Source organism: Echinops telfairi, unplaced genomic scaffold, assembly GCF_000313985.2.
Source record: "Echinops telfairi isolate 266 unplaced genomic scaffold, ASM31398v2 ScPeMD7_10;HRSCAF=50, whole genome shotgun sequence".
NCBI lineage: Eukaryota > Metazoa > Chordata > Mammalia > Afrosoricida > Tenrecidae > Echinops > Echinops telfairi.
Genome location: NW_022103907.1, coordinates 5483936 through 5499111, shown reverse-complemented (window position 1 = coordinate 5499111; position 15176 = coordinate 5483936). Strand labels below are relative to the sequence as shown.

The following is a 15176-nucleotide window of genomic DNA, read 5'->3' as shown; positions in this document are numbered from 1 at the left end:
GAAAAAAGTTTTCACTGAGATTCTATTGATAATTGATAAAGGTCTCTGCTGAGGAGAAATGGGCAAAAATAATTCCTAAGCTAAGTATACTGGTAGCTACTTTAAACTTCTGGGGTGAGCTTTCATTTCTCTAATCAAAAGAGTATTCTCAAACTGATGAAATTCACATACTGTATTTCAAAACAAAATATACTATATTTTGAGGGAGATAGTCAGTAGTAATCTGGCTCATTATATTCACTACTAATCCTGTAGGATTCCCGCAACCCCTGGGGCAGAGGGAGAGGAAGAAGGGTACTAGAGCAGCAGTTCTCAACCCGAGGGTCTCGCCCCTTTTGGGGCGTCGAACGACCTTTTCACAGGGGTTGCCTAAGACCATTGGAAAACACTGATATCCTATGGTTGGGGGTCACCACACATGAAGAACTGTATTACAGGGTCGAGGCATTAGGGAGGTTGATAACCCCTATACTAGAGGTTCTATCTCTTTACTTTCCCCTCCAGCAAGCCCAGCTTGAGAGTCATTTTTCTAGATGATTTATTTGACATTTCTCTTGGTACTACCGTGGAAAGATTGAAAAACTCAATAAAAATGCAGGCAGGCAGAAATTTCATCTCTTCCACCCATCTCCATATAACATCTCATTCACCATAAACATCGGATATGCATTTACTTTTAAGTGTCTATGTTTATATATCTTAAAAGTGTATCTTGATTCCTTTTTTATCCTGCAATCAACAAATTCCAAGACAATTTCATCATCTCTTACAAATTTTCTGAGAAAACCCCCAAAAATCAAAAATAAAAACCAAGCATGCTTAACGGTTTTTAGTCTTGCTGGCAAATGTATTTAAAAACTGAGATTAAAGGGGGCATTTGGTTCATCAGTCATGATCATTGGGCTTTGTATTAACTGAGAACAAACAGGAAGCACCAACGCAATCTGTTTTACACATTCGCTTCTCTACTCCTGATTTCCACAAAGCATTATTACCAAGAGGGAAGCTTCCCAACTTACATGAATATTTCATCAATAAAATTCTGTGAATGAAATATTGTATTTTTAATGAAAGTGAATAGTGGTCAGTTGATAAATCAATGACTGTAGTGTTAACATAAGGTGCCCTATAAATGAAATAGTAGATAGCCAGTATATCAGGACATCTGATCATAGATAAATAGGCTTCCTTTCATATTGATAACTTAAGAATCTTAAAAAGTGCAGCTGCTGCTATTGCTGAGTAGCATACTGCCTACTTAGAAATTTTACAAATTATGTCTGGTGGCGTAGGCCCATAACCAGAGTTTCTACAAAATCACAATTGCAAGACTCCTTAGTAAGTAAGGAGTAGGTGACACAGATTATATTCCAACTCAGGGAACTCACATGTAGCCATAGACATCAAGAACCTGGCAGAAACACTAAATGTAAGGGAATCCAGAATGGTAATTTTACCAGAAAATGTCCATGGCAATAACTATTATGCCTCAATTCATGACTGACTACTGATTAACAGATTTTAAATAACCAAGTTTTCTTATCTAATCTCAAGTCTTTTCACTATTTATTACCACTTCCAGAATGGGAGATATTAATGAAAAAATTTTTTTGTTTGTTAGGAAAATTTATTTTCTATAAATAGAAAATCTTTCGGTTCAAGAACTTTTGTAAAGCTCTAGAAAAAGAAACAGTAGGCCTTTTAGCATACCTAAAGGCCCTTTGGACTTCTTTTCCAAAGTACCCCCTTTCAGTAAACTTACTCTTTCTGCTCAAAAATAAAAATTAGGAGGAGGAGGTGAAATTAGAAATCAATCCAATGATTTCATCATTTAAACTTCACTTTAAAATGATCATGGTACACTGGCACTGACTGAGATAAAGCCCCTGGGAGTCCTGGTGGCATATGGGCTATACACTGGGCTGGTAACCACTAAGTCAGCAGTTCAACACCAGTAGCTACTCCAAGAGGAGAAGGACAAGGCTTTCTGCTCGCATCAAGATTCACAGCCTCAGAAACGCACAGAGGCAGCTCTACCCTATCCTATAAGGTGTGAGATATACATATATATACATACATATATATATATACACACATATACACATACACACACACACACACACACACATATATATATATATATCTGCCGTCCAGATGGCAGTGAGTTTGGGTGGGTTTGGGGGGTTCTGAGATGAAAAATTAGAGCGTATTTTACACCTTTAACATTTCTAAATAAACCTTTTCCCTCAAGAATCACACAAGCTCCTTCATATTTCTAACGAAGCATTTCTTCTCTGATAACCTAAACATCCTTCTGCCACCCTCATTACACTATGAAAACAAAAAATACAGAAAAGGCAATAGCTACTATAAATAACACTAAATCAATTCACATACCTATCTCCTTCTAATTTTGGTATATCTGAGCAACTAGAGGAATCTTCCAGCCATGCCAAAGTTGGTCTCCTTGAATCAACTCCTGAGGTTGGCTCTCCCGTTAAGATAAGTTGTTGCACGATTACTGGATCATATGCATTTATTTCAAACTTTAAGTGCACCTAAACAAATGAAGAAAAAAAACAAAGTTTAGCAGTCATTTTTTTCTAACTATGCTCTGCTGTTTCAGAATTAAGATATACCTTCATAAGTTTGGAAACATCCCATATGCAGATTTTTCCTCTTTTAGTTGCAGCAGCGAGAAAATGAGGGCAGCTCCCCGAACCAAAGCAAGATATTCGGTCAGTTCCATCTGTACAAGGAAACTGTGCAGGGCTAGTTGCGAGAGTCACTGACAATGGCACATTTTGTGTGTGCTCGCCTTTCACAAAGGGGCAGTTAGGTGAATGTCTCTCATGTTCAGACCTTAACACAGGTGAAGGAAAGAAACATTTATCAAACAATAGTCTACACATAAAAACACAACTGGAACAACTTTTTTAAAAAAAATAATTGTTTGCACTTAAAGATTATCTAAAACAGTTGTTCAAAAATCACAAATTTTTGCAAGACCACTCTAATGCTGACACCCACTCACTTTCACAGCAGTTGTTGATTTCTTTAATTAAGACAAAAACTCAGTCTCAGATGAAACTGAACAAGAAATGCTATAGTACAAATCATAATATACTAACATGCTAATTGTTTTCTTCACACTGTTTTCTTACAGCTTTGAAGGAATAACTATATTGTTTCACTTGAAAACTCCTCACATAATCAGTGGCCCCAAACTACATATAGTAGAAAGTGAATGATGTCACTCATATCACAAAATTATTTACAGGGTTTGTATATTAAGAACATAGAAACACAATTTATTCACTCACTGTGCAAATAACTTCTAAACAAAATTTTTTATTTTACTACTCCCCAGCGCCCCAAAAATTTCTTTTTAAATTACCTTAGAAAGGTAAAGTTCAACTTATGCACTACGTAATTCAAATACGAGCTTACGGAAGTGATAGGGGTTGTGTGTCAACTTGGCTGGGCCAGAATGACACAATAGCAACGATATCTATAAACCTATTAAAAAAACAAAGCTGTTTGATCTACCTTTTCTCAGTGGCTTGGCAGTAACACCTAGCAACCCATCATGACCTAACCTAACACAATGTAATCACAACCAAACAGTTGTAAAAAAGATTAGGATGGAGTACAACTTACCCCCTTGTTAAAATAATCAACCACTTAAGATTAATTAGAGGAGCATCTATCCATAAGCAAAGTTCAGAGTTTCAGAGAGAGAGGAATGGGAACAGAAAACACATGGATGATGGATGATAAATGATGGTACACTGAGGTAATTGCAATGGACAAGTTGAAACAAAATGTGTATGAACTGTCCAACGCAAAACTGATGATTTGCTCTGTAAACCTTCACCTAATTTATAATGCAAAGTTATTGTTGTTGTTGACTTTTAAATCACATCAGGTAAATACGTAAGCGTCAAGGTTATCTTCAGTCTTCATTCTTCCCAGCCTTACAGAGCAAAAAGGCACACATTAGCTGAGTCTTTCCATCGGGAGCACTGTCCCGCGTCCTTCAAAGGCTTCCCTCATTACTTGAGAGTTGGCGGGCAGGACAAAACAGGATTTCTGACTTCCTCATCATGTCAGGGGTACAATGAAGAAAGCTGGTATTTAAACAGTCCAAGTTGTACATATAAAGCAACTCTCTCACAGAAAACCATTTTTGAATGAAAGTGCAATCTATGATTATAGGCCCAACTATTTGGATCTTCGGTAATATTACAGAAGATACAGTTTTTCAAGTGTGGGTTAATTAACCTTCCAGGGACTAGGCTAAGAAACCAACCACAAAGTATAAACTAAAATGATAGGCATAGAGAGAAAGATGGGTTCTATAACGAAAGACAGAATTTCAAACAGAAAATCTTGTCCTGAACTGTATATTGTTCACATCTAACTCTATTTGAATTTTTAATACATTATTGTTTACTACATGCAACCCAGGGCCTTAGAACTGCATTATGCCTAATGTTGATTGCCAGCACCTGGCACCAAGTCTCCTTTCCTTATGCATAAAGAGCAATGCTAATAAACCCTGGAGGAAAACTTAGTATTTTTTTTCAATGTACACTCCAATAAGCTTTAGCAATTCATTCATATCAGCTGATGAACATTGCATTTTCAAACTAAAATAGGCATTATTTCTTCAAAACAAATTTTATAAAAACTGATTTTTTTACTGTTATCTCCAATAGCAATAATGTCTATAAATCTATAAAAAAAACTAAGGTGATTTAATCTGTCTTTTCTATCATTTCCAAGTACTGAGGAAAAAGTATTTTGTTGTTGTTGTGTTTGTTTGTTTTAAATGGATTTGTTTTCATTTTAAAAATTGTTTTATTGGCATATAATTCACATATTATACATTGTAGTCTTTCAATCATATTAAGAGGAGCTGTGAGATAATCACCACCATCAATTTTAGAACACTTTTCCCCCATGCTCATTATTCTGAGCTCCTCACTTCCTCTCATCCTCCACTGCCATACCTCTAGGTAATTATTTTTATTTGTTTGTTTTCCTAACTTTCTCTTTTAATCATTTTATTGAGGGCTCATACAGCTCCTATCACAATCCACACATTCATCCATTGTGTCAAGCACATTAGTACATTTGTTGCCATCATCATTTTCAAAACACTTTCTACTTGAGCTCTTGGTATCAGCTCATTTTTTTACCCTCCCTCCCTCATGAACCCTTGATAATTTACAAATTGTTTTTATCTTTTCATGTCTTACACTGATCGATGTCTCCACCTATTTTTCTGTTGTCCAGGGGAAAAGTAATTGATATAATCATAAAATTAGACAGTGAAAAAAAAGCAGCGTGGAATAGTGGAAATTATAATGAAGTATTAGAATGGAGTCACCATAGCAGAGAGGTTGAGAACACAAATCCTGAAGTCGCACTGCTGGGATTCAAATCCTGGTTCTATCACTCACTAGCCATTGTGTGTGACCATCTTGTTATTTTCCATCCTACAATTGGATTAATAATTCCTCTCATAGGGTACATGTAAGGTTTAAATGGAAGAACTTCCTCAGCTTCTTTGTACTAAATAAAGATGATAACAGCATTTTTCTTATAGGATTGATGTGAGAATTAAACTATATAAAGTACTTAGGATGGTATCTGGTATGAAATGTTATATATTTATTATTAACAAGGTCTCATAGTAATTATTTATATAAATGAGATTTTAATAGATTACCTCTTAATATTTTAGTTCTAAAATGTCACACAGTAAAATTCAAAGACCTGGAGATTACAGCAGTAGAAATACAAATCACCAGGCCCTCCTGCATGGGTGTTCCACTGACCTGCCCCTTAACTAAAAAGACTAAACTGTTGCCATTAAGCAGTGCTCAAGTTAATTTTAACATACATAGCCTTCTGGGTTTTCAGTCAGAGCCTGGTTCCATCTTTGGCACCTCGCTCCTCATGTACAGATTTTGGAAAGTTGGGACTCTAAGGGACACTATATTTCAAATGATGCGACAAGAGTACAGATATTCTGCACTACCTCCTTTTCAATATCAAAGGTAAACATAGGTGGCAAGACTAGTATTATATCTAGAGCTGACTAATAAAATGTGGAAGACCACTTAAGAGACACAACTTAGCCTGGTATGTCCAGAAAATCAAAAACTCACCAAGGCTCATCAGTAGGTTCCCAACAAACAAGACACACACTACAGGTAAAACACATGGCTCGATCGTCTCCAGATGACGCAGGCTGAAAAGTATAGAGAAGAGACAAAAAGGTGAATCAGCAGAGATATGAAACAAAACTCTCTTTAAAGAAGTTCATAATTTTAGATGAATTTCTAGACTGAAGGGGAAAAACCCTTTATTATTGGGTCCCAAGAGGATACTGAAAATGCACATTTACAAAATGGATTAAGTTGAAAAATGGCATTTAATCACAAAATGACCATTAAATTAACATAATGACACACAATCCCAAACTAGCATCCTCTAATTGTACTACTAAAGTATAAAATAATTAATTAAATGAAGTAGAACAGTCTAACAAGCTTATAATTGAAACCTGAATCCCCAAAAACTACCAACGTGTAAAGGAATCTCGTGAACCTAGTTAATGTGATGTAATTTTCGACAAGTCTACTTCAATTCTAAAGTTAAAGGAGCTCGTTAGATGTATACTGACATAGGTTGCTGTGCCATCGTGTGGATTCCAACGCACAGCGACCCTGGATGTGAAAGAACTGCCCCAGGGAGTTTCCGAGGCTGGGAATCTTTACAGGATTACAGGAGCAGATTACCAGATCTTTTCTCCTGCAGAGCTGCTGGTGTGTTCAATCCACTGGTCTCTCAATTAGCAGCTGGGTACAAGGTAAGCATTAATCGATTACTTACATTCCATACCAGTGGTTCAACAGTGTTAAGTCCACCTGTACTGCTTAGTTGTTTCCGACTAATTACTGTATTAAGCTTGTCTAATCCTCGTCTACCTCACTCTTACTTCAATTTAGTGAAGTTCTCCATAATTCTGTGTGTCATGCTACTCCTACTGCACCTCTTCCTCTTCTCATACACAAAACTGTGACCATTTTCCTTGGCCAATTTTTCCTCATTCCAGACAACTTCTTGATCAATTCTTTAATGCATGTCTATTAAGGATAAATGCATCATCTGAATGCTGAAAGGCTCAAACTGTCCAGATTACCTTTCTCCCACAAAGCAGCTCTCTGAATTTGGTTAACAGCCAAGCACTTCACTGTGTCACCAGGGCTCCTTATTTAGCACATAATAGTCCTATATTCCAACAAAAATTAAAATTTCAGAAGCAAATGCTGTGCATGGCCTTTATTTGAATTATCTAAGAATCTACTACTGTGTAACAAAATAAAAAAGTCAAAACTAAAAATTAACACACACTCAGCTAAACTTTCCAAAGAGCAAACTGGAGAATGCGATCTGGTGATTTAAAACAATAATAATATTTATCGAATCAGAAAGAAAATGCTCCGTTAGAAGTATTAAATAACTTAAATAGTAGCTAATTTCTAACACTTTGTATTCCATCTGACTGCACAAACATAGGAAAGAGCCAGTCAGTATTCTTTTTACCTGATGATAAAATCCAGCTTGAGCCATGGGATCTGGTTGTGCCCACCTATAGCCTACATGAGGCCATGAGGTAAATGTCTCCCTCCTGTTAGCTTCACTGTACATCAGCGACCTGAAAATAAACACAGTTTATGTAATCTAATTGTAGTGAGATTCCAACTTATCATCACAGAAGGAATTTTACTGGCTACCAACAAAAATTGTGAATGGTCTAACAATGAAGTTCAAATGATAGTTTTATTTACTGTAAAGTAAAAAGTGATCACATTTAGAAGTGTTCCTTAAACAGGCTAGGGAGAAAAAAAATTGACGGATGGCTGCAGCTGATAAACAATCCCAAGGGTAGATTAAATTGACCAACGGGTGTAAGCACCATGCAGAGGACAGAAACTCTGGTTATGGACGGAGACTTCATGCTTTCATCACATGCCAAGTTTTACATCATTGGACAGAACCACAACCAAAGGATTTTCTTAACCATATTGTGAAAGCATTTCCTAATTTAATTTTTCTTTAAGTAGAAAACAGGGTTTTCTGTTCATTATCCAGAAGCTGCCTTTTTCCAAGAATGTTGTATTCTCTAAGGTATTACAAAATAGGAAATCTTGGTGCATGTTTTCAAATTAAAATAAAATTAACTCTGGTAGTCAATCTAATCGAGACTGTGAGAGTGATTATTTAAAGGACCATAACAATATTACAAAACAGACTTCAAGTAAGAAAAGGTTTCTGAACAAAATTTACATTGATTCACGCAAAATTGCAACTGATAACAGGAAGGGGTAAAAAAATAAGAAAAATGTGATAAAGGTTCTCACAAAGAGATTAGGGAAATGTTTCTTAAACTCCCCCCTTGAATTTGTACATGATTTCTTCTAATATTGTTAAGAGTGCAGGTTTACTCAGCATTGTATTCAGGTGACTCAAATATTTACTAAGAGAAATTGTCTAACAATACTAATCCAAGGGGTAGGTTTTTTTTTTCAGTTTAGTATTGTGAGAGCAGTATAGGCAGATATGAAGTGTTAAATATATATTAAATATTTTTAATTATATAGTTTACAATTATTGGTTAATTCGACAGGTTATCAATTCGATCTCATTTTCACATAGTTCATACCTGTCTACAGAACGGCCTGGCCCTACTCCAAGTTCTGGACGTGCACTAGGTAAGAGGTAAGACAATCTGTCCATCACTGAGGACGCCACAGGTAAGGCAGCAACATTTTGATTTATTTTCTTGAGTTCATTTACAATGGCACTGGCAATGGACTTCAACACATGATGAGGAAGATGAAATGTAACTGTGGCCCACTAAGAAAAAAATCAGAGCGGAAACAAAGGAGAACTTATTCAAAAGTCTTAAACCAAAACTAGTATCTTACAAATAACCACATAAAGGGCAATTTATCAATTTAAAGTCAGTTTACTCCACTAGTTCATCATTTAAAGCACACACTTGAAGTGATGGAAAAAGTGAAACCTCTACGCTCCAGATTCCTCTCTCGGGTCTACACATTGGCCTGAGTGGTGATAAACGGAGGAAAAGTAAAACCGAAGTGTACTTGGAGTCTTTAATGACTTACAAGTTCATTTCAAACATAAAAAAAATAATAATAAGTGAATCTTCAACAAATCTATGTGAAAAAAGCTAACTTAGACCTAGATGGCAACAGTAAGCATACTAAAAGCCTCTACCATTTTTCTTATTCCTCTAGCACATATGCAGTATTATGCACCAGACACTCAAATATCTCCATTCATAAGAACATATGTGCACTGATACATTACCGGGATATATGAAGACATAGCTCTGCTTAAAAGATGCTTATTCTGTTGTTTCGTCATAATCTAAAAATAGTTACTAAAAACACAGGCACTGTAGTCCCATATACCTAGATTTGAAACCTAGTTTTACCATCAACTATGTGACCCTGATAAAATGAGCCTCGGTTTCCTATAACATGAACTCACTTACTGCCATCGAGTTGATGCCAGTAACATAGGGGAAATGGAATTATGTACATAATGTTCTTATGAGAATTCAAATGAGGTTTGGTACAGGGTTGACAGAGTAGACACTAAACAAATGTTAACCCCAACTATTTAGTATTACAATAATTACTGAAGAAATTAGATTGCAATGTAGCTAAGTACTATTCCTCCAGAGAAATAAATCTATAAAGTAATTTCCTCTCCATATCCCAGCCCTTACACACTTAGGAATGGCTTTGCTCTCTGTCTAGTACACTCCAGCATCTTATTAAATCAGTACTTAGGTATATAACTGGTAAACTAGGGCCAGAAATATGATTTAAATTGCCACCTGATTTCAAGCCCTAACCAGTTCACAGATCCCAAGGCTTCTGGGTCATAATAGAGGCCAAATCTCCCTGAGAAAAGGACCCTACAACAATGTTACAAGTATACAAAATGAATCATCCTCGAAGCTTTCCCAACGGGATTGTGGATGTTTCCTGCAGTGACCATGAATTGGAGGGGGGGAACCGACGTGTGATCTTTCCAGCATTATAAGAACTGACCTTGAACTACCCTACAACACTACTCTGAGCACAGTACAGTGGGAGGGGGAGGGCAGCTTATGATGGTCAGATAATTAATGGCACTTTAGCCCAAGATTGTCTCACATGAGTTTTGTGGGCCCATAGAGCCTTCGTAAAATGATTTCTCCGGGGCCTAAATACATAATTGGAAGAATCATAGAACTGACAAGTTAAAAAATCCTTGTACTGGCTCTGATATTCTCTGAAGACTATCAAAATAGAAAGGCCAAGTGGAAGTCCCCAGAATTTTCCTAATAAAACATTCCTGGGGAAAATTCTAAGATTAATGCCACCTTAAGAACTTGAAAAATATAGGGTGATCAGACTCTCTCATTCTCATTCCACTGACCTATTGGGCCTCTGTGGAAGATAAATAGAAATTGAAGAATGACTGTAGATTATTATAAACTATCAATAGTGGTTAATACCATTGTTGCTCCTTTCTAGAAGAAATATTTTTGTTAAAGCAAATAACACATCTCCTGGTACCTCATAGGCAATAACAACTCCACAAAATACTTTTTTTCTCTCTCTAATGTTTAAGGATCACCCACAAAATCAATCTTTTACCAAGAAGGGTCAAAAATAAATGTTCAGACTTATCTTAAGTCTGTTTCTCACATTCTTTACCATGCCTAGTCTGCAATGATCTTGATCATCCTAACATCCTGCAGATACTTTCTGGTCCCTTAGCATCATACTAAATGGTCCAGAAGAGGTGCAAGCAGCAAGGAATTTAAATTAAAACAATATTTAGGGGGGAGGGGGGATCATGGAGAGGGGATGTGGGCCAAAGGGCATCAATAATTCACACAAAAATTCATACTACGACAACCTCTGAGTAAAGAATCCTGACTAGTTGGGTGTGCTAGAAAAGGACAGAGAGATCCAGAAAACCCACCCTTACAGAGGAACCATCACTCTCTCACTCAACATGTTTGCACTAAATCTAACCATATGGAAAGTTTTTCTTCTCTATAACCTTTTACTCACAAAATTAAATATAAAGTAAGATTTTTCTTTTTGGGTTAAAAAAAAAAGGGCAAAGAGATATGAAATAGGTAATAGAAGAAAGCCATAGATACCAACTACAGCCTCTTCACCATTGTAGCATGGAGAACTGCAACAGCTGTTTCCTACTTTCTAATTACATAAATTAGATAGGTATGGATTTAGTAGATATACATTTAAAAAAAACAAAGAAATACATACAAACTTCTAATTTTAAGTAAGAATTTTTGGTGGTAGTTAATACCCAAACAATTGAGACTAATACTAAATACTAATTATAACTGTTAGAACTTTTGTGTATTCCCCTTTCTGGGAAAGAGAATCTTTATGTGTAAAAAAAGAGCAAAGAGTCTTATTAACCGAAAGCATACTATTTTTATTGCATGAAAGTTTATATAAGTATAGAAGATGTGTATGAAGACGTTGATGAGTCAAAAGAGTAGACGTCAGTTATTAAACTATTGTCTCTAAGCTCTAAACCTACTCTAAATCTTTGCTGTATAATACGGGGTATGGGAATCTGCAAGTTATCTTTCTTTGCCAACTAGTTTCTCATGCAGATTTAGCCTGTCCTAGAGGGTCACTATGTGTAAGAATCAACTCAACAGCACTGGATCTGGTTTGGGGTGAGATCTTCAAAAGCAGTTGTAGATCAACTGTCTTCCAAGGGGCCTCTGGGTGGGTTTGAACTGATACTCCTCATATTAATTGAGTGCTTGACTTCTTGTGCCACCCAGGGATTCCTGCAGCAGCTTTATGAGCACAGTATGCAAAACATTCCTGCAAATTAAGATTCCTCAGTAAAAATAGTTTAACTTTGAAATGGCTAACAAGCACAGCATTGTTTTATTTAAAGAAATATGTAGAAAAGTTTAGAACCACAACACGCAGAAAAGAAGAGATGCTCTTTTATAACTCCAAAACAAAGTTAGTTGTTTTTGTTTTAAACTTCTTACCTTTGCAACTTTGTGGTTCGCAGCAGTCTCGTGAGATGTATTTTTTAGACCATCTTTGAGCTGTGTGATGAACAAATCATAACCCTCTGTACTAGAAATATCTACCTTCTCTAAACATGCTGACAAAAGCTGCTGTGCCTAAAAGTCAAACAGAAAATTAAACCACATATTGAATCGCAGATTATTTTCATTTGTAATGGTTCGGGCAAGTTCTAAAATGAAATTTACCAACTTTTACTTTGGGGAAATAACTAACAATAATGAATCAAGAATTTTTTTATTAAAAGAAGTAAGGCAACACATGGTACAGTGCTATATAATCAACTTTTAATATACAGTAGTCATTAATAAGTCTAATTAAGGGATTAAAACTGGACAAGCTGAAGCTATGAGCAAAAATGAAAAAGACAAAAAGTATAAAAGATGAAATCAATGTAAAGTCCTTCCAAACTACGTAGCAAGGCAATATGAGGGGACACATACTAGGTCAACTGGTAAAATATTTAAAAACCCTCTATTAACTACATATTCACAATAAACTACCTTAATAGAAATTAAAAGGGTTTCAAAAAGAAGGTGAAAAAATTCCATTCTCTTTCAATTCCATTTTCACAAGAACTTTTTGAATGTCCTATATATATATATAGCTTACATCAGGAAATAATAAATCTACACTCACCAAAGCATGATAAGGATCCCATACTTTACATAGGGCAGTGCAAATTTACGTGGGGAAATAAAGGGTGTCAGGGTCTACAAACAAGATTATGTGCACAACAATGAGAACTGTGATTATTTAAGTGAAAAGGCAGAAAGCCAGCAAGGTAAGGAAGGAGGGGCAGACGCCACCACAATACACCCATATAGCACTTCAGTTAGTGTAGCAGGAAAAATACTGATTCGAGTCTGTTTAATATAAATGTACAAGTACTGACTGTAATTCTGTAATTCTGAACCTAGCTTGATATACCTTTCTTTTACTATACAACACACCTTTTATTAAGATATTGCTGGTGTATATTCCTTAAATTAGGCAATTAAAAGATGTTTATTTTAGAAGTAGAATTAACTCTCTGTTGAAAGATTTCAAGACATGCCTCCAGATATACCCTTAGTAACAAAAAATATGGCTACTCTGTTTTGAGAATTTCAATTTCTAGTAACACGCTTTCAGTATTAACATATAGCAGACTTCTCAAATATTAAGCTAAATAAGATATCCAAATAGATATATTTTTGGCATCTTTTTTTTAAGTGTATCAAAAAGAATAATGCACTTAAAATTTACAAGGAGACTTCATACCCTAAAAATAGGAAATATACTATATTGATTTTTATCAACTAAGTATAACAATCACCAAATGTAAAACATTAACTTGGTATGAAGAGCAAAAACAAATCTGACCATTTTGCTAAATAATGTCTTACTGTATTAATAGTCTTATTTATAATCTTCTGTGATCTCCTTTAAATGATTACAAATCCAATCACTGACATTTCAAAGGATATGACTGTCAACTCAAAATCAAAAGAATCTAAATGGGGATAGACTTAACAATTAATAATGGACAGTCAATATTACATAACAATATATAAGGTTAAAGTTTTAAACTGGAATTATTCAGAAACAGACAAGCTTCACAGTAAAAATTGAAGATTGTAATAGTAATATTTATTCCTCTCTTTCCTAGTTTCCCTCTCAACTTTGTATGGGCATGTGACTAAGTCCTAGCAAGAGTGTAAATGTCAGAAAAGTGTGTGTGGGATAGAAAAATAAGAAAGTTGAAGAAAGAATGTGAGGAGGGAGAGACCACACAAATGCATGCACAAAATAAGCTCTCCAGGCCTTAATCTTGCCCTCTTTCCTTACAACTGTGAGATATGCTGCCTGGAGAAGGATAGCAAAGCTGCCCCTACAGGTACTTAGCCCCGAGCTGTTCCTGGTAAGAAAAAACTGTTGTTTAAGTGACTGTACTTGGGGGGTCTTATCTGTTACAACTGCTTAACCTGTACTGATGAACAACTGAGACTTAAAATACCACTTCATTAAGCACCAATTAATAATGTACTGCAAAAACAAATATTTAAACAAAGATGTGTCCAATACATTAATTGTTGGTTTTTACACAGGTGCATATACAGCATACCCAAAGAGCAGTCAATTTCACTTAATAACTACTAGGTTTGAGATAACATTAAATCAAGGTATACAACGATATTTATCTCAACCTACCTCTGTAACAGGTAATTCAAGCTGAACCTCATCATCCTGCTTTGAAACTGGAGTTTGCAGAGCAGTGTCTAACAGCAAGATTCCATTAAGGTCCTTCCTACACCCTACTGCATAATCATCCACAAATATAACTTTATCCACAGCAGATATATACTGGCACTTCACTTGTCCACCTGGTTTAGCTGTCAAAAACAAAACAAAAAATCAATAGTTACCATTTAAATACCAATCATTTGTTTAAAATATTTACATGACAATAAAATGCATAATCCTGAATTGATTATACATTGTTTTAAAAACTGCTATCAAGAAAAGAAAAAAAAGAATAAAATTAAAACTGCTATCAAGAACATCACTGGAATGTTAAAACAGGAAAAAATACCACGGGTTAAAGTATCTTATCAGTGTGAAATATCAGCATTTTGTAATTACACTGCTGCCCTTAGAAAGTACATACGAAAACAGATTAAAAAGAGGTGAGACACATGTAACTTAGTCTCAAATAATAAAATAATGAACCAGAGTTTCAAAGTCAGAGGAAAATTTCTATTATCTTTTCATTCCATTTTTCCAAAAGCTTTTTGAAGCCCCTTTGTATACATATGTATGGAATGAAAAGCAAATATCCTGAAATGTGGCAGATCTGGGGAAGTTCTTTGAACTGTACTTTCATTACAACTTATTCAGAGCAAAACTTTAAAAACTAATTATTTTTCCTTTTAATTTTTGTCGATAAGCGACAAGCTAGTAGAGATAGTAACTCAATAATTACCTCACAGGTTCTTTTTTTTT

At 35.4% G+C, this 15176-nt stretch overlaps 1 protein-coding gene across 1 annotated transcript in view; it reads right to left on the bottom strand.

Moving 5' to 3' along the window:
- The window catches only part of BIRC6 (baculoviral IAP repeat containing 6), a 203808-nt gene that overhangs the window by 184640 nt on the left and 3992 nt on the right, over positions 1-15176 (bottom strand). The window contains exons 2-8 of the mRNA XM_045287023.1: positions 14385-14566; positions 12152-12289; positions 8741-8934; positions 7621-7732; positions 6180-6262; positions 2640-2862; positions 2398-2558 (exon numbers count right to left, since the gene is read on the bottom strand). Of these exons, the coding sequence (XP_045142958.1) occupies positions 2398-2558; positions 2640-2862; positions 6180-6262; positions 7621-7732; positions 8741-8934; positions 12152-12289; positions 14385-14566 (1093 nt within the window). The remainder of the gene's footprint in view (positions 1-2397; positions 2559-2639; positions 2863-6179; positions 6263-7620; positions 7733-8740; positions 8935-12151; positions 12290-14384; positions 14567-15176) is intronic.